Here is a 24,750-nt window from a genome sequence, read left to right on the forward strand (position 1 = left end):
CACACACACATACACAAACACACACACACACACACATACACAAACACACACACACACACACACACACACACACACACACACACACACACACACGTTTGTCCAGTACAATCCAGACGTTTCTTCATAGATTTATTTCATTATAAAAACTTTTTTTTTCTCTTTTTACACTTTACAAACAGTAAACTTCGAGTTACAAAAGTTAAGGTGCAAAGTGTCTTTTTTACATCTTTAATAAATAAGGTGAAGCTTCGTGACCTTGACTTGACGACAGTTTGTGACCTTGACTTGACGACAGTTTGTGACCTTGACTTGAGCGACAGTTCATGACCTTGACTTGAGTGACAGTTCATGACCTTGACTTGAGCGACAGTTCATGACCTTGACTTGAGCGACAGTTGAAGCTTCGTGACCTTGACGTCGTCATAACTCCATTTTTGCCTCTAAAAAGGTTTTCGTTCTCGCTGTATTTCACCTAAAACCACGTCCTGACCATCAAAACTTTAATGTTTCTTCATTAAAATCACAAATTTGTCAAATATACCAAATGTTTCCTTCATGACGGACAGCAGCAGCTGTCAATCACAGTGAGGCAGCTTCTGATTGGTCGGCGCCTCGACCTGCAGCTACGACTCCGGCGCGTCGCTCAGTCCGAGGGCGAGAGCCTCCTCTGGGGTCAGACCGTTCTTCAGCGTCCGCCTCACTGCCAGAAGATGGACGTCAGGTACCCAACATGCATCACTGTGTCATGTGACTCATGCATCACGGTGTCATGTGACTCATGCATCACTGTGTCATGTGACTCATGCATCACGGTGTCATGTGACTCATGCATCACGGTGTCATGTGACTCATGCATCACTGTGTCATGTGACTCATGCATCACTGTGTCATGTGACTCATGCATCACTGTGTCATGTGACTCATGCATCACGGTGTCATGTGACTCATGCATCACTGTGTCATGTGACTCATGCATCACGGTGTCATGTGACTCATGCATCACTGTGTCATGTGACTCATGCATCACGGTGTCATGTGACTCATGCATCACGGTGTCATGTGACTCATGCATCACTGTGTCATGTGACTCATGCATCACTGTGTCATGTGACTCATGCATCACTGTGTCATGTGACTCATGCATCACTGTGTCATGTGACTCATGCATCACTGTGTCATGTGACTCATGCATCACTGTGTCATGTGACTCATGCATCACTGTGTCATGTGACTCATGCATCACGGTGTCATGTGACTCATGCATCACTGTGTCATGTGACTCATGCATCACGGTGTCATGTGACTCATGCATCACTGTGTCATGTGACTCATGCATCACTGTGTCATGTGACTCATGCATCACTGTGTCATGTGACTCATGCATCACTGTGTCATGTGACTCATGCATCACTGTGTCATGTGACTCATGCATCACTGTGTCATGTGACTCATGCATCACGGTGTCATGTGACTCATGCATCACTGTGTCATGTGACTCATGCATCACGGTGTCATGTGACTCATGCATCACTGTGTCATGTGACTCATGCATCACGGTGTCATGTGACTCATGCATCACGGTGTCATGTGACTCATGCATCACTGTGTCATGTGACTCATGCATCACGGTGTCATGTGACTCATGCATCACTGGGTCATGTGACTCATGCATCACGGTGTCATGTGACTCATGCATCACTGTGTCATGTGACTCATGCATCACTGTGTCATGTGACTCATGCATCACTGTGTCATGTGACTCATGCATCACGGTGTCATGTGACTCATGCATCACTGTGTCATGTGACTCATGCATCACGGTGTCATGTGACTCATGCATCACGGTGTCATGTGACTCATGCATCACTGTGTCATGTGACTCATGCATCACTGTGTCATGTGACTCATGCATCACTGTGTCATGTGACTCATGCATCACGGTGTCATGTGACTCATGCATCACTGTGTCATGTGACTCATGCATCACTGTGTCATGTGACTCATGCATCACGGTGTCATGTGACTCATGCATCACGGTGTCATGTGACTCATGCATCACTGTGTCATGTGACTCATGCATCACTGTGTCATGTGACTCATGCATCACTGTGTCATGTGACTCATGCATCACGGTGTCATGTGACTCATGCATCACGGTGTCATGTGACTCATGCATCACTGTGTCATGTGACTCATGCATCACTGTGTCATGTGACTCATGCATCACTGTGTCATGTGACTCATGCATCACTGTGTCATGTGACTCATGCATCACGGTGTCATGTGACTCATGCATCACTGTGTCATGTGACTCATGCATCACTGTGTCATGTGACTCATGCATCACTGTGTCATGTGACTCATGCATCACGGTGTCATGTGACTCATGCATCACTGTGTCATGTGACTCATGCATCACTGTGTCATGTGACTCATGCATCACAGTGTCATGTGACTCATGCATCACTGTGTCATGTGACTCATGCATCACGGTGTCATGTGACTCATGCATCACGGTGTCATGTGACTCATGCATCACGGTGTCATGTGACTCATGCATCACTGTGTCATGTGACTCATGCATCACGGTGTCATGTGACTCATGCATCACTGTGTCATGTGACTCATGCATCACGGTGTCATGTGACTCATGCATCACTGTGTCATGTGACTCATGCATCACTGTGTCATGTGACTCATGCATCACGGTGTCATGTGACTCATGCATCACGGTGTCATGTGACTCATGCATCACGGTGTCATGTGACTCATGCATCACTGTGTCATGTGACTCATGCATCACGGTGTCATGTGACTCATGCATCACTGTGTCATGTTACTCATGCATCACTGTGTCATGTGACTCATGCATCACGGTGTCATGTGACTCATGCATCACTGTGTCATGTGACTCATGCATCACGGTGTCATGTGACTCATGCATCACGGTGTCATGTGACTCATGCATCACGGTGTCATGTGACTCATGCATCACGGTGTCATGTGACTCATGCATCACGGTGTCATGTGACTCATGCATCACGGTGTCATGTGACTCATGCATCACGGTGTCATGTGACTCACGTGACTTGCGGTTGGCTCTGGACCTCCGTCTCTCCCGGGGCTGAGGTCTCGTTCCTGGACCTTGAGTGGCCGAGCGGACGATGCGTTCCATGATCTCGTCCGCGGCGTCGTCGCCGCACGCCAGAGCGTCGTCGGCAGGCGGAGTCCACGCCGGCGCCGCCCGGCCTGAATGAATCAAAGCTTTATTGACATGAACACGTTGACGAAAAACATTATTTAACGATATTTCATATAATGATGTCAAAAAACATGTTTTGAATAAAATACTACGACATAAATAAATGAAAGGTCATTTCAAGGTCAAGGGTTCTGACCTCCTCGTCCGGGTCGAGAGCGTGTCCGCGTCCTCAGGCCCGGCACGCCGGCGCCCTCTCTGTCGGCGCCGCTCACCCTCAGGACCGCCTTCATCTGCTCGTGCTCGGCCACGTCCTCGGTGTGACCCAGACCCCCCTGTGGCGCCTCGCTCTCCTCGCCGCCACAGGGGGCGCTGTTGCTGCTGCCCGAGGCATATTTGCCAGTCTGAGGAGAAGAAGAAGACGATGAGGGAGAAGAAGAAGAAAACAAAGGAGGATAAACGTGAGGAAATAAAAAGTATGAACAGGGAAAGTTCATGCACACAAACACACACAAACACACACAAACACACACAAGTTCACCTCCACCTCTTCTTCATCCTCAGACTACAGGAGGAGGAAAGGTCAAAGGTCAGGGAGAGGAAGATGAGGATGTGGGGTCAAAGGAGAAACTCACAGGGTCGTTGACGTCCATGATCATCTTCCCTCGGGTCTTGTTGCGCTCGCGGTGGTCGGCTCGTTTCTGCTTCTGCTGCAGGACTCGGTCTCTGGTGGTTCGATACTCCAGAGCGAACTCACTCAAGATCCTGCTGAAGCGATGGACGCTGATGTCGCGCACACTGTAGGCCGGCTGACCCAGGAACAGCAGGAAGGAGTGGAACCTGAGGTCACATGACAAGACATGACATGTCGGGGACCGCATGACATGACATGACCACATGACATGTCGAGGACCACGTCACATGACATGTCGAGGACCACGTCACATGACATGTCTATGACCACGTCACATGACATGTCTATGACCACGTCACATGACATGTCGAGGACCACGTCACATGACATGTCGAGGACCACGTCACATGACATGTCGAGGACCACGTCACATGACATGTCGAGGACCACGTCACATGACATGTCTATGACCATGTCACATGACATGTCGAGGACCACGTCACATGACATGTCTATGACCACGTCACATGACATGTCTATGACCACGTCACATGGCATGTCTATGACCACGTCACATGACATGTCTATGACCACGTCACATGGCATGTCTATGACCACGTCACATGACATGTCTATGACCACGTCACATGACATGTCGAGGACCACGTCACATGACATGTCTATGACCACGTCACATGACATGTCGAGGACCACGTCACATGACATGTCGAGGACCACATCACATGGCATGTCTATGACCACGTCACATGACATGTCTATGACCACGTCACATGACATGTCTATGACCACGTCACATGACATGTCTATGACCACGTCACATGACATGTCGAGGACCACATCACATGACATGTCTATGACCACGTCACATGACATGTCGAGGACCACGTCACATGACATGTCGAGGACCACGTCACATGACATGAAGATGACCAGGTCACATGACATGTCTATGACCACGTCACATGACATGTCGAGGACCACGTCACATGACATGTCGAGGACCACGTCACATGACATGAAGATGACCAGGTCACATGACATGTCGAGGATTGTACTTTGTTTTTGTACATCATTGTGTTTTTGCTTTATTTGTATGTGATGTATTATGTAAACTGCATCTTTGTTGAAGACGAAAGAGGAAAGTAGCATCTAGAGCTACATCTGGTGCAGCTGCTCATGTAACTGAACATTGTCCTTTGAAATAAACTGAAACATGACCACAGCACCTGTTGATGATCCTGCGGTGGACGATCTTGAGGATGATGATCCTCTCAGCACAGTCCTTCAGGAAGTCGGACATCTTCTGCTTCAGCTGAGGCTTCATCTCGTGCTTGGCGATCATTTTCAGATGATCCCATGATGCTTTGCAACGTTTCTCCATTTGACACAAGTTCTCCTGCAGCTGGTCGAAGTCCACCTGAGAGCGACAACGTCAGTCTCTGCGCAACACACAAATCAACAACAATGACAACAACCATAACAACGACAACAACAACAACAACAACATCAGTAACAACCACAACCACAAAAACAACACCAGTAACAACAACAACAACATCAGTCACAACAACATCAGTAACCACAACAACAACATCAGTCACAACAACACCAGTAACAACAACATCAGTCACAACAACAACAACATCAGTCACAACAACATCAGTAACAACAACACCAGTAACAACAACAACATCAGTCACAACAACATCAGTAACAACAACACCAGTAACAACAACAACACCAGTAACAACAACAACATTAGTAACAAAAAAAACACCAGTAACAACAACAATACCAGTAACAACAACAACATTAGTAACAAAAAAAACACCAGTAACAACAACAATACCAGTAACAACAACAACAACAACAACAACACCAGTAACAACAACAACTTCAGTAACAACAACAGTAACAACAACAATACCAGTAACAACAACAACAACAACACCAGCAACAACAACAACACCAGTAACAACAACAACAACAACTTCAGTAACAACAACAACCACAACAACAATACCAGTAACAACAACAACAACAACAACACCAGTAACAACAACAACATCAGTAAAACAACAACAACAACACCAGTAACAACGACAACATCAGTCACAACAACATCAGTAACAACCACAACAACAATATCAGTAACAACAACAACATCAGTAACAATCACCACAACAACTACACCAGTAACAACAACAACAACATCAGTAACCATAACAACAACACCAGTAACAACAACAACATCAGTAACAACAACACCAGTAACAACAACAACAACATCAGTAACAACAACAACATCAGTCACAACAACAACAACATCAGTAACAACATCAACACCAGTAACAACAACACCAGTAACAACAACAACATTAGTAACAACAAAAACACCAGCAACAACAACAACACCAGTAACAACAACAACATCAGTAACAATCACCACAACAACAACAACAGTAACAACAACAATACCAGTAACAACAACAACATCAGTAACAACAACAACAACAACAACAGTAACAACAACAACACCAGTAACAACAACAACAGTAACAACAACACCAGTAACAACAACAACAACACCAGTAACAACAATAACATTAGTAACAACAAAAACACCAGCAACAGTAACAACAACACCAGTAACAACAACAACAACACCAGTAACAACAACAACATTAGTAACAACAAAAACACCAGCAACAACAACAACAACACCAGTAACAACAACAACATCAGTAACAATCACCACAACAACAACAGTAACAACAACAATACCAGTAACAACAACACAAACACCAGTAACAACAACACCAGTAACAACAGCAACAACACCAGTAACAACAACAACAACACCAGTAACAACAACAACTTCAGTAACAACACCAGTAACAACAACAATACCAGTAACAACAATAACAACACAAACACCAGTAACAACAACACCAGTAAAAACCACAACAACAACACATGTAACAACAACACCAGCAACAACAACAACACCAGTAACAACAACAACAACTTCAGTAACAACAACAACCACAACAACAATACCAGTAACATCAACAACATCAGTCACAACAACATCAGTAACAACAACATCCACAACAACAATACCAGTAACAACAACAACACCAGTAACAACAACAATATCAGTAAAACAACACCAGTAACAACAACATCAGTCACAACAACATCAGTAACAACCACAACAACAATACCAGTAACATCAATGACATCAGTAACCATAACAACAACACCAGTAACAACATCAGTCACAACAACATCAGTAACCATAACAACAACACCAGTAACAACAACAACATCAGTAACAACAACAACATCAGTAACAACAACAACACCAGTAACAACAACAACAACAACACCAGTAACAACAACAACATCAGTCACAACAACAACATCAGTAACAACAACAACAACAACACCAGTAACAACAACAACAGTAACAACAACACCAGTAACGACAACAACATCAGTAAAAACCACAACAACACCAGTAACAACAACAACAACAACACCAGTAAAACAACAACATCAGTAACAACAACAACACCAGTAACAACCACAACAACACCAGTAACAACAACAACATCAGTAACAACAACAACACCAGTAACAACAACAACATCAGTAACAACAACAACACCAGTAACAACAACAACATCAGTAACAACAACAACAACACCAGTAACAACAACAACATCAGTCACAACAACAACAACAACATCAGTCACAACAACAACAACATCAGTAACAACAACAACACCAGTAACAACAACAACACCAGTAACAACAACAACAGTAACAACAACACCAGTAACAACAACAACAACAACAACACCAGTAACAACAACAACAGTAACAACAACACCAGTAACAACAACAACATCAGTAAAAAACACAACAACACCAGTAACAACAACAACACCAGTAACAACAACAACAACAACACCAGTAACAACAACAACAGTAACAACAACAACAACAACAACACCAGTAACAACAACAACAACAACAACAACAACAACACCAGTAACAACAACAACAACAACAACAACAACAGTAACAACAACACCAGTAGAAACAACAACAACAACAACACCAGTAACAACAACAGTAACAACAACACCAGTAACAACAACAACATCAGTAAAAACCACAACAACACCAGTAACAACAACAACATCAGTAAAAACCACAACAACACCAGTAACAACAACAACAGTAACAACAGCACCAGTAACAACAACAACATCAGTAAAAACCACAACAACACCAGTAACAACAACAACATCAGTAACAACAACAATAACACCAGTAACAACAACAACAGTAACAACAACACCAGTAACAACAACAACATCAGTAAAAACCACAACAACACCAGTAACAACAACAACATCAGTAAAAACCACAACAACACCAGTAACAACAACAACAGTAACAACAACACCAGTAACAACAACAACACCAGTAACAACAACAACAACAACAACAACAACAACAACAACAACAGTAACAACAACACCAGTAACAACAACAACATCAGTAAAAACCACAACAACACCAGTAACAACAACAACATCAGTAAAAACCACAACAACACCAGTAACAACAACAACAGTAACAACAGCACCAGTAACAACAACAACATCAGTAAAAACCACAACAACACCAGTAACAACAACAACATCAGTAACAACAACAATAACACCAGTAACAACAACAACAGTAACAACAACAACATCAGTAAAAACCACAACAACACCAGTAACAACAACAACATCAGTAAAAACCACAACAACACCAGTAACAACAACAACAGTAACAACAGCACCAGTAACAACAACAACATCAGTAAAAACCACAACAACACCAGTAACAACAACAACATCAGTAACAACAACAATAACACCAGTAACAACAACAACAGTAACAACAACACCAGTAACAACAACAACATCAGTAAAAACCACAACAACACCAGTAACAACAACAACATCAGTAAAAACCACAACAACACCAGTAACAACAACAACAGTAACAACAACACCAGTAACAACAACAACACCAGTAACAACAACAACAACAACAACAACAACAACAACAACAACAGTAACAACAACACCAGTAACAACAACAACATCAGTAAAAACCACAACAACACCAGTAACAACAACAACATCAGTAAAAACCACAACAACACCAGTAACAACAACAACAGTAACAACAGCACCAGTAACAACAACAACATCAGTAAAAACCACAACAACACCAGTAACAACAACAACATCAGTAAAAACCACAACAACACCAGTAACAACAACAACACCAGTAACAACAACAACAGTAACAACAACACCAGTAACAACAACAACATCAGTAAAAACCACAACAACACCAGTAACAACAACAACATCAGTAAAAACCACAACAACACCAGTAACAACAACAACAGTAACAACAGCACCAGTAACAACAACAACATCAGTAAAAACCACAACAACACCAGTAACAACAACAACATCAGTAACAACAACAATAACACCAGTAACAACAACAACAGTAACAACAACACCAGTAACAACAACAACATCAGTAAAAACCACAACAACACCAGTAACAACAACAACATCAGTAAAAACCACAACAACACCAGTAACAACAACAACACCAGTAACAACAACAACAGTAACAACAACACCAGTAACAACAACAACATCAGTAAAAACCACAACAACACCAGTAACAACAACAACAGTAACAACAACACCAGTAACAACAACAACATCAGTAAAAACCACAACAACACCAGTAACAACAACAACAACAACAACAACACCAGTAACAACAACAAGCCACGTGTGTTAAAGACTGAAACAATGGTGTTGTGTTCAAAGACTCAAATATCACACAATTGTGTGTTTTCTCTGATCAACGTAGTATCTCTTAGTTCCTGTCATTGTACGGCGTGAACTGAAGGGGTCACTGAAGGGGTCACTGAAGGGGTCACTGAAGGGGTCACTGAAGGGGTCACTGAAGGGGTCACTGAAGGGGTCACTGAAGGGGTCACTGAAGCTGACCTTTGCAGAGCGAGTGATGGAGCCGATCTCAGAGTAGAGGTCGGAGCTGTGAGGGAAGTTCTCCACGACCACGGAGCACACGTGATGCAGGAGAGACTGTTTGTGAACCGTGTCCTTCACCTCAGGAACCTTCTGCAGGTACGTCAGCTCGAAGCCCTGAGCCTGCACACATGTACACACGTGTGTGACACACAACATGACATCACCACAACATGACATCACCACAACATGACATCACCACAACATGACATCACCACAACATGACATCACTCACGCTCGCTCCGTTCAGGAAGTTTCCGATGCAGAGCAGAGTCGACAGAATGTATCCCAGAGTCTTGTTCCTTTCCAGCTGCTCCATCCCTTCCTTCAGGTCCTGCAGAGGCTCAGCAACTTCCTGGAGACCCAGCAACACACACGTGTTCACACACATGTACACACACACATGTATACACACATATGTACACACACACATGTATACACACATATGTATACACACATATGTATACACACACATGTAGACACACACATGTACACACACACATGTATACACACATATGTATACACACATATGTATACACACATATGTATACACACATATGTATACACACACATGTAGACACACACATGTACACACACACATGTATACACACATATGTATACACACATATGTATACACACATATGTATAAACACACATATACACACATATGTATACACACATATGTATACACACATATGTATACACACATATGTATACACACATATGTATAAACACATATGTATACACACATATGTATAAACACATATGTATACACACATATGTATACACACATATGTATACACACATATGTATAAACACATATGTATACACACATATGTATACACACATATGTATAAAAACACATATGTATAAAAACACATATACACACATATGTATACACACATATGTATACACACATATGTATAAACACACATATACACACATATGTATAAACACATATGTATACACACATATGTATAAAAACACATATACACACACTCAAGATGGCGCCGCACGAGCAGCTGCTGGTTACAACAGCTCCCTCTTTCTTCTTACTTTTTATTACACTTTTTCCTTTTTTTTGGCGTCTTTTTAATTTTTTCTTTAGAATGGTCGGATCTTGTTGCCGTTGTGCACAAAACGAGACCAGTTTTACAACTTTTGCCTTCGGTTTTCTGCTATTTTCGTCACTTTTGGGAACTCCGTCGGCAGACACTCAGCAGGTCTATTGTTTACACCAGGGATCAGCTGTTGCGCAACATCGCTCTCTCTCTCAGCGCGGAATGGACGATTCCCGTGGAAATCAAGAGAAAAAGACGCGGATGCAGAGCAGGTCGGATGAAACAAGAGAAGAAACGTAGGTTCCGTCCCTTTATTCCATCGATCATCATGGGAAATGTACGTTCGATCGTGAATAAAACGGACGAGTCGCTGCTGACCGGCATCAGAGAGACTTCCGGGAGAGCAGCCTTCTATGTTTCACGGAGACCTGGCTGACGGAGAAGATCCCAGACTCTGTTGTTTCCCTGGAGGGGTTCAAGATGGTGCGTGCGGACCGGGACATGGACGGAAAGAGGAGAGGAGGAGGAGTGGCGGTGTTTATTAATGAGAGATGGAGCGATCCCGCTCATGTCTCCATTAAAGAACAAGTGTGCACTAAGGACATAGAGTTGGTTGCGGTGAGCATCATCCGCCCGTATTACATCCCGAGGGAGTTCTCACATGTGATTGTGTTCACTGTTTACATTCCTCTGAGCGCCTCAGTGTCGGACCTGCAGCTCAAACACCCGAACTCTCTCCTGCTCATTAACGGAGATTTCAACCATCAGCCTCACTTTCCTCCATTCTTCCCACCTTCACACAATACGTGAAGTGCCACACCCGGGAGGACAAGACTCTGGACCTTTTATATGCAAATGTAAAAGGTGCCTACACCTCCACCGCCCTGCCCCCCCTCGGCCGCTCTGATCACAACCTGATACGTCTGCGACCTGAATACACTCCCATGGTGAGGAGACAGCCTGCACAGAAAGGAACTGTTAAGATGTGGAATGATGAAGCCAAGGAGAGGCTGAGAGACTGCTTTGAGTCTACAGACTGGAGCGTGTTCTCTCATGGTGATGACATCGACACCTTCAATGACCATTCCACAGATTACATAAAGTTCTGTGAGGGCAACGTCACACCGACCCGCAAGGTGCGGTGCTTTGCCAACACCAAGCCATGGGTGACCCCTCAACTTCAAGTTCTGCTGAACAAGAAGAAGAGGGTGTTTGCTTCAGGGAGCAGAGAGGAGCTTAAGGAGGTCCAGCGTGAACTCAAGAAGGCGATCAGGATGGCCAAGGACGAATACAAGGGGAAACTGGAGGAGCAACTGGCGCAGGGCAACACAAGGGATGTGTGGAAAGGCCTGAAGAACATCTCAGGTCATGGCCAGAGTGGAGCCAGAGCCACAGCAGGGGGAGACCAAAGATGGGCCACTGAACTGAACCAGTATTTCAACCGGTTTGATCAGGGCCCCCCTCCCCCCTCCATCTCTGCCCCCCACTCTTCACAAAGCTGTTTTTCCCCTGCTTCAGCCCCCTCCCCCCAACTGTTCTCACCTCCAAGCCACCTTTCTCCACCCCAACACGCCCTACTGCCTCAGCTGCCCAACCCCCCACAGCCACCTCTCTCTGTTACATCTGAACAGGTGAGGAGAGAATTAAGGCGACTGAAGATCAGGAAAGCTGCTGGACCAGATGGACTCAGCCCCAGACTGCTCAGGGACTGTGCTGATCAACTTTGTGAGTTGGTCACACACATCTTCAACCTGAGCCTCAAACTGGAGAAGGTCCCGGTCCAGTGGAAGACCTCCTGTGTGGTTCCGGTTCCCAAGGCGGTACACGCGAAGGAGCCGAGCCACTTCAGACCAGTCGCCCTGACCTCCCATCTGATGAAGACCTTGGAGAGGCTGGTACTCCGCGAGCTACGCACGACGGTGAGCTCTGCGTTGGATCCGCTGCAGTTCGCCTACAGGCCAAAGGTGGGGGTGGACGACGCCGTCATCTACCTGCAGCACCGGGCACTGACTCACCTGGAAGCCGCCGGTAGCACTGTGAGAGTCATGTTCTTTGACTTCTCAAGTGCTTTCAACACCATCCAGCCGGCGCTGCTAAGGAAGAAGATGGAGGACGCAGGAGTTGGGACACAGCTGGCAGCATGGACGATGGACTACCTCACCAACAGGCCGCAGTATGTGAGGCTGCAGGACTGCAGGTCTGAGGTGACCATCTGCAGCACCGGGGTGCCTCAAGGGACAGTGCTGTCACCTTTCCTTTTTTCCCTCTACACGGCGGACTTTACCTATGACTCCAGCAGCTGTCACCTCCAGAAGTTTTCTGACGACTCGGCCATTGTGGGCTGCGTGTCTGGGGGGGCGAGCTGGAGTATAGGTCAGTCATCAAGGACTTTGTTGACTGGTGTGAGAGCAACTACCTTTGCTTAAACACCGGTAAGACAAGGGAGATGGTGATTGACTTCAGGAAAAAGTCCACACCATATCAACCGGTGAGCATCCAGGGCTCGGACATTGAGCTGGTGGACAGCTTCAAATACCTGGGTGTTCACCTCAACAATAAACTGAACTGGTCCACACACATCAACGCCGTGTACAAGAAGGGCCGAAGTCGCCTCCACCTCCTGGGGAGACTGAGGTCCTTCGGTGTGTGCAGACCACTTTTAAGGACCTTTTATGACTCCGTGGTAGCCTCTGCTATCCACTACGCTGTGGTCTGCTGGGGAGCAGGCAGCACGGACCGGGACAGGAAGAGACTGAACAGGCTGGTCACGAGGGCCGGCTCTGTCCTGGGCCGCTCGCTGGACTCGGTGGAGGAGGTGGGAGAGAGGAGGACACTCTCCAGACTATCCTCCATCAGGGACAACGCTCTCCACCCACTGCACCTGACCGTGGAGGAGCAGCTCCTTCAGTGGCTCAGGCCCCCCAGTGTAGGACGGAGCGTTATAGAAGGTCCTTCATCCCAACTGGTGTCAGGATATTTAACTCTCTACTTTAAATATCCTGATGCTAATCCGTAGCGTGTTTTTCTTCTTGTGTGCTTTTTATTTTATTTTTTTTCCGTTTTTTATTTCTATTTTATTTTATTTTTTATTCTATTTTATTTTGTTAATAGTGTCAATTTCTAATTTTGTAAATAATTTGTATATTTTTAAGATCGTTTTTATTTTATTTTGTATTATCTCTTGTACTATTTCTTTCTCCTTGCACTTTATTTTTTAATCTGCGCTGTTGTGAAAGTGTGTTTCCCTCTGGATGAATAAAGCCTTTCTATTCTATTCTATATGTATACACACATATGTATACACACATATGTATAAACACACATATACACACATATGTATACACATATGTATAAACACACATATACACACATATGTATAAACACACATATACACACATATGTATACATACATATGTATAAACACACATATACACACATATGTATAAACACACATATACACACATATGTATAAACACATATGTATACACACATATGTATAGAAACACATATACACACATATGTATACACACATATGTATACACACATATGTATAAACACACATATACACACATATGTATACACACATATGTATAAACACACATATACACACATATGTATACACACATATGTATAAACACATATGTATACACACATATGTATACACACATATGTATAAACACACATATGCACACATATGTATACACACATATGTATAAACACATATGTATACACACATATGTATACACACATATGTATACACACATATGTATACACACATATGCATAAACACACATATACACACATATGTATACACACATATGTATACACACATATGTATACACACATATGCATAAACACACATATACACACATATGTATACACACATATGCATACACACATACGTATACACACATATGTATACACACATATGTATAAACACACATATACACACATATGTATACACACATATGTATACACACATACGTATAAACACACATATACACACATATGTATACACACATATGTATACACACATATGTATACACACATATGTATACACACATATGTATACACACACATATACACACATATGTATACACACATTTGATAAACACATATGTATACACACATATGTATACACACATATGTATAAACACATATGTGTACACACATATGTATAAACACACATATACACACATATGTATAGACACATATGTATAGACACATATGTATACACACATATGTATACACACATATGTATAAACACACATATACACACATATGTATACACACATATGTATAAACACACATATACACACATATGTATACACACATATGTATAAACACACATATACACACATATGTATACACACATATGTATACACACATATGTATACACACATATGTATACACACACATATACACACATATGTATACACACATATGTATACACACATATGTATACACACATATACACACATATGTATACACACATATGTATACACACATATGTATACACACATATATACACATATGTATACACACATATGTATACACACATATGTATACACACATATGTATACACACATATGTATACACACATATGTATAAACACACATGACCTTCATTTGAAGACACACGTGACCTTCATTCGAAGACACACGTGACCTTCATTTGAAGACACACGTGACCTTCATTTGAAGACACACGTGACCTTCATTCGAAGACACACGTGACCTTCATTTGAAGACACACGTGACCTTCATTTGAAGACACAGGTGACCTTCATTTGAAGACACAGGTGACCTTCATTTGAAGACACAGGTGACCTTCATTTGAAGACACACGTGACCTTCATTTGAAGACACACGTGACCTTCATTTGAAGACACAGGTGACCTTCATTTGAAGACACACGTGACCTTCATTTGAAGAAACACGTGACCTTCTTTTGAAGACACAGGTGACCTTCATTTGAAGACACACGTGACCTTCATTTGAAGACACACGTGACCTTCATTTGAAGACACAGGTTACCTTCATTTGAAGACACAGGTGACCTTCATTTGAAGACACAGGTGACCTTCATTTGAAGAAACACGTGACCTTCATTTGAAGACACAGGTGACCTTCATTTGAAGACACAGGTGACCTTCATTTGAAGAAACACGTGACCTTCATTTGAAGACACAGGTGACCTTCATTTGAAGACACACGTGACCTTCATTTGAAGAAACACGTGACCTTCATTTGAAGACACAGGTGACCTTCATTTGAAGACACACGTGACCTTCATTTGAAGACACAGGTGACCTTCATTTGAAGACACAGGTGACCTTCATTTGAAGACACACGTGACCTTCATTTGAAGACACAGGTGACCTTCATTTGAAGACACAGGTGACCTTCATTTGAAGACACACGTGACCTTCATTTGAAGACACAGGTGACCTTCATTTGAAGACACACGTGACCTTCATTTGAAGACACACGTGACCTTCTTTTGAAGACACAGGTGACCTTCATTTGAAGACACACATGACCTTCATTTGAAGACACACGTGACCTTCATTTGAAGACACAGGTGACCTTCATTTGAAGACACATGTGACCTTCATTTGAAGACACAGGTGACCTTCATTTGAAGACACAGGTGACCTTCATTTGAAGAAACACGTGACCTTCATTTGAAGACACAGGTGACCTTCATTTGAAGACACAGGTGACCTTCATTTGAAGAAACACGTGACCTTCATTTGAAGACACAGGTGACCTTCATTTGAAGACACACGTGACCTTCATTTGAAGAAACACGTGACCTTCATTTGAAGACACAGGTGACCTTCATTTGAAGACACACGTGACCTTCATTTGAAGACACAGGTGACCTTCATTTGAAGACACAGGTGACCTTCATTTGAAGACACACGTGACCTTCATTTGAAGACACACGTGACCTTCATTTGAAGACACAGGTGACCTTCATTTGAAGACACATGTTACCTTCATTTGAAGACACAGGTGACCTTCATTTGAAGACACAGGTGACCTTCATTTGAAGAAACACGTGACCTTCATTTGAAGACACAGGTGACCTTCATTTGAAGACACAGGTGACCTTCATTTGAAGACACAGGTGACCTTCATTTGAAGACACACGTGACCTTCTTTTGAAGACACAGGTGACCTTCATTTGAAGACACACATGACCTTCATTTGAAGACACACGTGACCTTCATTTGAAGACACAGGTGACCTTCATTTGAAGACACATGTGACCTTCATTTGAAGACACAGGTGACCTTCATTTGAAGACACAGGTGACCTTCATTTGAAGAAACACGTGACCTTCATTTGAAGACACAGGTGACCTTCATTTGAAGACACAGGTGACCTTCATTTGAAGAAACACGTGACCTTCATTTGAAGACACAGGTGACCTTCATTTGAAGACACACGTGACCTTCATTTGAAGAAACACGTGACCTTCATTTGAAGACACAGGTGACCTTCATTTGAAGACACACGTGACCTTCATTTGAAGACACAGGTGACCTTCATTTGAAGACACAGGTGACCTTCATTTGAAGACACACGTGACCTTCATTTGAAGACACACGTGACCTTCATTTGAAGACACAGGTGACCTTCATTTGAAGACACATGTTACCTTCATTTGAAGACACAGGTGACCTTCATTTGAAGACACAGGTGACCTTCATTTGAAGAAACACGTGACCTTCATTTGAAGACACAGGTGACCTTCATTTGAAGACACAGGTGACCTTCATTTGAAGACACAGGTGACCTTCATTTGAAGACACAGGTGACCTTCATTAGAAGACACAGGTGACCTTAAGGTGACCTTTATGTATATCATGAAGAGACTGGTGATCTTGTGACTCGAACCCTCGAAGGTTCTCTATCTACTCTGGCTCTGACTCTGACTCTCGAACCTTCTCTGTGGCTTCATAGTCCATCTTGAAGGCCCACAGCTGGAGTCTGGCCGACAGCTCACTGATGGAGGAGAGCGTGAGGAGGAACTGCTCTGCTGAGCCCAGAGGAACGTCAGGGTTGACCAGCTGAGCCTCCTGGATCTTCTGCTTCTCCTCCTCCGTGGGAATCATGGTGAGGATTTTCTGCAGGAAGAGGAGGAATGAAGAGCTTCTGCTGTGACGAGTCACACGGATCTTCTCACCTCGATGCCCTCCTTGTTCAGTGCGTACTCGTCAAAGTTCAAGATGGCCGTCTTGATGGTGCGAGGAGGAGGCAGCACCGTGAGTCCGATGTTGATGGCGTTGCTCCTCTTGGAGTCCAGGACGATGACCTCCTGACGCTTCCCTTCCGCCGCCGCCTTCTGAGGAGGACAAACAACCCACGAGGTCAGAGAGAGGTCAGAGTGGGGTCAGAGGGAGGTCAGAGTGGGGTCAGAGGGAGGTCACAGTTGGAACAGAGAGAGGTCAGAAAGAGGTCACAGCTGGAACAGAGAGGGGTCAGAGTGGGGTCAGAGGGAGGTCAGAGTGGGGTCAGAAAGAGGTCAGAAAGACGTCACAGTGGGGTCAGAGAGAGGTCACTGTGGGGTCAGAGAGAGGTCACAGTGAGGTCAGAGAGGTCACAGTGAGGTCAGAGAGGTCACAGTGGGGTCAGAGAGAGGTCACAGTGAGGTCAGAGAGGTCACAGTGAGGTCAGAGAGGTCACAGTGAGGTCAGAGAGGTCACAGTGAGGTCAGAGAGGTCACAGTGGGGTCAGAGAGAGGTCACAGTGAGGTCAGAGAGGTCACAGTGAGGTCAGAGAGGTCACAGTGGGGTCAGAGAGAGGTCACAGTGAGGTCAGAGAGGTCACAGTGAGGTCAGAGAGGTCACAGTGAGGTCAGAGAGGTCACAGTGAGGTCAGAGAGGTCACAGTGGGGTCAGAGAGAGGTCACAGTGAGGTCAGAGAGGTCACAGTGAGGTCAGAGAGGTCACAGTGGGCTCAATGGTAAAGTGAAACAAACGTTGATCATAATCAAAGTAAGACTTTAAATGTTTGTTTGTCATCAAGTCTGTTGAAGCTTCATAGGTTTGTATGTTTCTTCTCCATCCTTCGCTCTCTAGGTCTTCCTGAGGAACATCCTCCCAGCATGAAGCTCCTCCTTCACCATAGGTCTCAGGTGAAGATCTCTTTTGACCTCCAGACGTGACTCCTGACCTTCAGAGATCATACTTTCATCAGAGAATCTTGTTGATTTTAAGCTCTTATGTCAAAGGTTACAGAGAAGTCTTCACACACTTCCTGGACTGCATGTCTTCTTGCTTCAGGGGCTCCAGTGTAGCAACATGTCAACGTCATTGGAAACGTGAAGTTGAAGGTCAACGCAAAGAGATGTTTAGTCATGGAATGTTTGTTCCTCAGATGAAGATGTTTGTTCCTCAGATGAAGATGATTGTTCCTCAGATGAAGATGTTTGTTCCTCGGATGAAGATGTTTGTTCCTCAGATAAAGATGTTTGTTCCTCAGATGAAGATGTTTGTTCCTCAGATGGAGATGTTTGTTAGTCAGATGAAGATGTTTGTTCCTCAGATGAAGATGTTTGTTCCTCAGAAAAAGATGTTTGTTCCTCAAATTATGGTGATTGTTCCTCAGATGAAGATGTTTGTTCCTCAGATGGAGATGTTTGTTCGTCAGATGAAGATGTTTGTTCCTCAGAAAAAGATGTTTCTTCCTCAAATTATGGTGATTGTTCCTCAGATAAAGAATTGTGTTCCTCAGATAAAGATGATTGTTCCTCAGATGAAGATGTTTGTTCCTCAGATGTAGATGTTTGTTCCTCAGATGAAGATGTTTGTTCCTCGGATGAAGATGTTTGTTCCTCAGATGAAGATGTTTGTTCCTCAGATGAAGATGTTTGTTCCTCAGATGAAGATGATTGTTCCTCAGATGTAGATGTTTGTTCCTCAGACGAAGATGTTTGTTCCTCAGATGGATATGTTTGTTCCTCAGATGAAGATGTTTGTTCCTCAGATGAAGATGTTTGTTCCTCAGATGAAGATGTTTGTTCCTCAGATGAAGATGATTGTTCCTCAGATGTAGATGTTTGTTCCTCAGACGAAGATGTTTGTTCCTCAGATGGATATGTTTGTTCCTCAGATGAAGATGTTTGTTCCTCGGATGAAGATGTTTGTTCCTCAGAGAAAGATGTTTGTTCCTCAGATGAAGATGTTTGTTCCTCAGATGGAGATATTTGTTCCTCAGATGAAGATGTTTGTTCCTAAGATGAAGTTTTTTTCCTCAGATGGATATATTTGTTCCTCAGATGAAGATGATTGTTCCTCAGATGAAGATGGTTGTTCCTTAAAATGATGGTGATTGTTCCTCAGATGAAGATGGTTGTTCCTCAGATGAAGATGTTTGTTCCTCAGATGAAGATGGTTGTTCCTTAAAATGATGGTGATTGTTCCTCAGATGGAGATATTTGTTCCTCAGATGAAGATGTTTGTTCCTCAGATAAAGATGTTTGTTCCTTAAAATTATGGTGATTGTTCCTCAGATGAAGATGGTTGTTCCTCAGATGAAGATGTTTGTTCCTCAGATAAAGATGATTGTTCCTCAGATGAAGATGGTTGTATCCTCAGATGAAGATGGTTGTTCCTCAGATGAAGATGTTTGTTCCTCAGATAAAGATGATTGTTCCTCAGACGAAGATGTTTGTTCCTCAGATAAAGATGATTGTTCCTCAGACGAAGATGTTTGTTCCTCAGATAAAGATGATTGTTCCTCAGATAAAGATGATTGTTCCTCAGATGAAGATGGTTGTATCCTCAGACGAAGATGTTTGTTCCTCAGATAAAGATGATTGTTCCTCAGACGAAGATGTTTGTTCCTCAGATGTAGATGGTTGTTCCTCAGATGAAGATGTTTGTTCGTCAGATGAAGATGTTTGTTCCTCAGATGAAGATGATTGCTCTCAGATAAAGATGTTTGTTCCTCAGATGAAGATGTTTGTTCCTCAAAGAAAGATGTTTGTTCCTCAGATGAAGATGTTTGTTCCTCAGATGAAGATGATTGTTCCTCGGATGAAGATGTTTGTTCCTCAAAGAAAGATGTTTGTTCCTCAGATGAAGATGTTTGTTCCTCAGATGTAGATGGTTGTTCCTCAGATGAAGATGTTTGTTCGTCAGATGAAGATGTTTGTTCCTCAGATGAAGATGATTGTTCCTCGGATGAAGATGTTTGTTCCTCAAAGAAAGATGTTTGTTCGTCAGATGAAGATGTTTGTTCCTCAGATGAAGATGATTGTTCCTCGGATGAAGATGTTTGTTCCTCAAAGAAAGATGTTTGTTCCTCAGATGAAGGTGTTTGTTCCTAAGATGAAGTTTTTTTTTCCTCAGATGGATATATTTGTTCCTCAGATGGAGATGTTTGTTCCTCAGATGGAGATGTTTGTTCCTCAGATGAAGGTGTTTGTTCCTCAGATGAAGATGATTGTTCCTCAGATGAAGGTGTTTGTTCCTCAGATGAAGATGATTGTTCCTCAGATGGAGATGTTTGTTCCTCAGATGGATATATTTGTTCCTCAGATGAAGATGTCTGTTCCTCAGATGGAGATGTTTGTTCCTCAGATGAAGGTGTTTGTTCCTCAGATGAAGATGATTGTTCCTCAAATGGAGATGTTTGTTCCTCAAAGAAAGATGTTTGTTCCTCAGATGAAGGTGTTTGTTCCTCAGAGAAAGATGTTTGTTCCTCAGATGAAGATGTTTGTTCCTCAGATGGAGATGTTTGTTCCTCAGATGAAGATGTTTGTTCCTCAGATGGAGATGTTTGTTCCTCAGATGAAGGTGTTTGTTCCTCAGATGAAGATGATTGTTCCTCGGATGAAGATGTTTGTTCCTCAGAGAAAGATGTTTGTTCCTCAGATGAAGATGTTTGTTCCTCAGATGGAGATGTTTGTTCCTCAGATGAAGGTGTTTGTTCCTCAGATGAAGATGTTTGTTCCTCAGATGAAGATGTGTGTTCCTCAGATGGAGATGTTTGTTCCTCAGATGAAGGTGTTTGTTCCTAAGATGAAGTTTTTTTCCTCAAATGAAGATGTTTGTTCCTCAGAGAAAGATGTTTGTTCCTCAGATGAAGATGTTTGTTCCTCAGATGAAGATGTTTGTTCCTCAGATGAAGATGTTTGTTCCTCAGATGGAGATGTTTTTTCCTCAGATGAAGGTGTTTGTTCCTAAGATTAAGTTTTTTTTCCTCAAATGAAGATGTTTGTTCCTCAGATGAAGATGTTTTTTCCTCAGATGAAGGTGTTTGTTCCTAAGATTAATTTTTTTTTCCTCAAATGAAGGTGTTTGTTCCTCAGATGAAGATGATTGTTCCTCAGATGAAGATGATTGTTCCTCGGATGAAGATGATTGTTCCTCGGATGAAGATGTTTGTTCCTCAGAGAAAGATGTTTGTTCCTCAGATGAAGATGTTTGTTCCTCAGATGAAGGTGTTTGTTCCTCAGATGAATATGTTTGTTCCTCAGATGAAGGTCTTTGTTCCTCAGATAAAGATGTTTGTTCCTCAGATGAAGATGTTTGTTCCTCAAAGAAAGATGTTTGTTCCTCAGATGAAGATGTTTGTTCCTCAGATGAAGATGATTGTTCCTCGGATGAAGATGTTTGTTCCTCAAAGAAAGATGTTTGTTCCTCAGATGAAGATGTTTGTTCCTCAGATGTAGATGGTTGTTCCTCAGATGAAGATGTTTGTTCGTCAGATGAAGATGTTTGTTCCTCAGATGAAGATGATTGTTCCTTGGATGAAGATGTTTGTTCCTCAAAGAAAGATGTTTGTTCGTCAGATGAAGATGTTTGTTCCTCAGATGAAGATGATTGTTCCTCGGATGAAGATGTTTGTTCCTCCAAGAAAGATGTTTGTTCCTCAGATGAAGGTGTTTGTTCCTAAGATGAAGTTTTTTTTTCCTCAGATGGATATATTTGTTCCTCAGATGGAGATGTTTGTTCCTCAGATGGAGATGTTTGTTCCTAAGATGAAGGTGTTTGTTCCTCAGATGAAGATGATTGTTCCTCAGATGAAGGTGTTTGTTCCTCAGATGAAGATGATTGTTCCTCAGATGGAGATGTTTGTTCCTCAGATGGATATATTTGTTCCTCAGATGAAGATGTTTGTTCCTCAGATGAAGGTGTTTGTTCCTCAGATGAAGATGATTGTTCCTCAGATGAAGGTGTTTGTTCCTCAGATGAAGATGATTGTTCCTCAGATGAAGGTGTTTGTTCCTCAGATGAAGATGACTGTTCCTCAGATGAAGATGATTGTTCCTCAGATGGATATATTTGTTCCTCAGATGAAGATGTTTGTTCCTCAGATGGAGATGTTCGTTCCTCAGATGAAGGTGTTTGTTCCTCAGATTAAGATGATTGTTCCTCAAATGGAGATGTTTGTTCCTCAAAGAAAGATGTTTGTTCCTCAGATGAAGGTGTTTGTTCCTCAGAGAAAGATGTTTGTTCCTCAGATGAAGATGTTTGTTCCTCAGATGGAGATGTTTGTTCCTCAGATGAAGATGTTTGTTCCTCAGATGGAGATGTGTGTTCCTCAGATGAAGGTGTTTGTTCCTCAGATGAAGATGATTGTTCCTCGGATGAAGATGTTTGTTCCTCAGAGAAAGATGTTTGTTCCTCAGATGAAGATGTTTGTTCCTCAGATGGAGATGTTTGTTCCTCAGATGAAGGTGTTTGTTCCTCAGATGAAGATGTTTGTTCCTCAGATGAAGATGTGTGTTCCTCAGATGGAGATGTTTGTTCCTCAGATGAAGGTGTTTGTTCCTAAGATGAAGTTTTTTTCCTCAAATGAAGATGTTTGTTCCTCAGAGAAAGATGTTTGTTCCTCAGATGAAGATGTTTGTTCCTCAGATGAAGATGTTTGTTCCTCAGATGAAGATGTTTGTTCCTCAGATGGAGATGTTTTTTCCTCAGATGAAGATGTTTGTTCCTAAGATTAAGTTTTTTTTCCTCAAATGAAGATGTTTGTTCCTCAGATGGAGATGTTTTTTCCTCAGATGAAGATGTTTGTTCCTCAGATGAAGATGTTTGTTCCTCAGATGAAGGTGTTTGTTCCTAAGATTAATTTTTTTTTCCTCAAATGAAGCTGTTTGTTCCTCAGATGAAGATGATTGTTCCTCAGATGAAGATGATTGTTCCTCGGATGAAGATGATTGTTCCTCGGATGAAGATGTTTGTTCCTCAGAGAAAGATGTTTGTTCCTCAGATGAAGATGTTTGTTCCTCAGATGAAGGTGTTTGTTCCTCAGATGAATATGTTTGTTCCTCAGATGAAGGTCTTTGTTCCTCAGATGGAGATGGTTGTTCCTCAGATGAAGGTGTTTGTTCCTCAGACGAAGATGTTTGTTCTCAGATGAAGATGATTGTTCCTCAAATTATGGTGATTGTTCCTCAGATGAAGATGTTTGTTCCTCAGAGAAAGATGTTTGTTCCTCAAATTATGGTGATTGTTCCTCAGATGAAGATGTTTGTTCCTCAGATGAAGATGTTTGTTCCTCAGAGAAAGATGTTTGTTCCTCAAATTATGGTGATTGTTCCTCAGATGAAGATGTTTGTTCCTCAGATGAAGATGATTGTTCCTCAGATAAAGATGTTTGTTCCTCAGATGAAGATGTTTGTTCCTCAGATGAAGGTGTTTGTTCCTCAGATGAAGATGAT

At 42.7% G+C, this 24,750-nt stretch overlaps 1 protein-coding gene across 1 annotated transcript in view; it reads right to left on the reverse strand.

Moving 5' to 3' along the window:
* Window positions 1-15: 15 nt before the first annotated feature.
* The window catches only part of fhod3a (formin homology 2 domain containing 3a), a 110,143-nt gene continuing 85,408 nt past the window's right edge, over window positions 16-24,750 (reverse strand). Inside the window, exons 19-27 of the mRNA XM_087786110.1 lie at window positions 18,262-18,420; window positions 18,020-18,202; window positions 10,239-10,358; window positions 9,965-10,126; window positions 5,081-5,271; window positions 3,835-4,039; window positions 3,399-3,603; window positions 3,085-3,249; window positions 16-700 (exon numbers count right to left, since the gene is read on the reverse strand). Coding sequence (XP_087642236.1) covers window positions 624-700; window positions 3,085-3,249; window positions 3,399-3,603; window positions 3,835-4,039; window positions 5,081-5,271; window positions 9,965-10,126; window positions 10,239-10,358; window positions 18,020-18,202; window positions 18,262-18,420 — 1,467 coding nt within the window. The 3' untranslated portion in view covers window positions 16-623. The remainder of the gene's footprint in view (window positions 701-3,084; window positions 3,250-3,398; window positions 3,604-3,834; window positions 4,040-5,080; window positions 5,272-9,964; window positions 10,127-10,238; window positions 10,359-18,019; window positions 18,203-18,261; window positions 18,421-24,750) is intronic.

This window comes from Callionymus lyra, chromosome 3, assembly GCF_982586985.1.
Source record: "Callionymus lyra chromosome 3, fCalLyr1.hap1.1, whole genome shotgun sequence".
In the NCBI taxonomy this organism is placed as follows: Eukaryota; Metazoa; Chordata; class Actinopteri; order Syngnathiformes; family Callionymidae; genus Callionymus; species Callionymus lyra.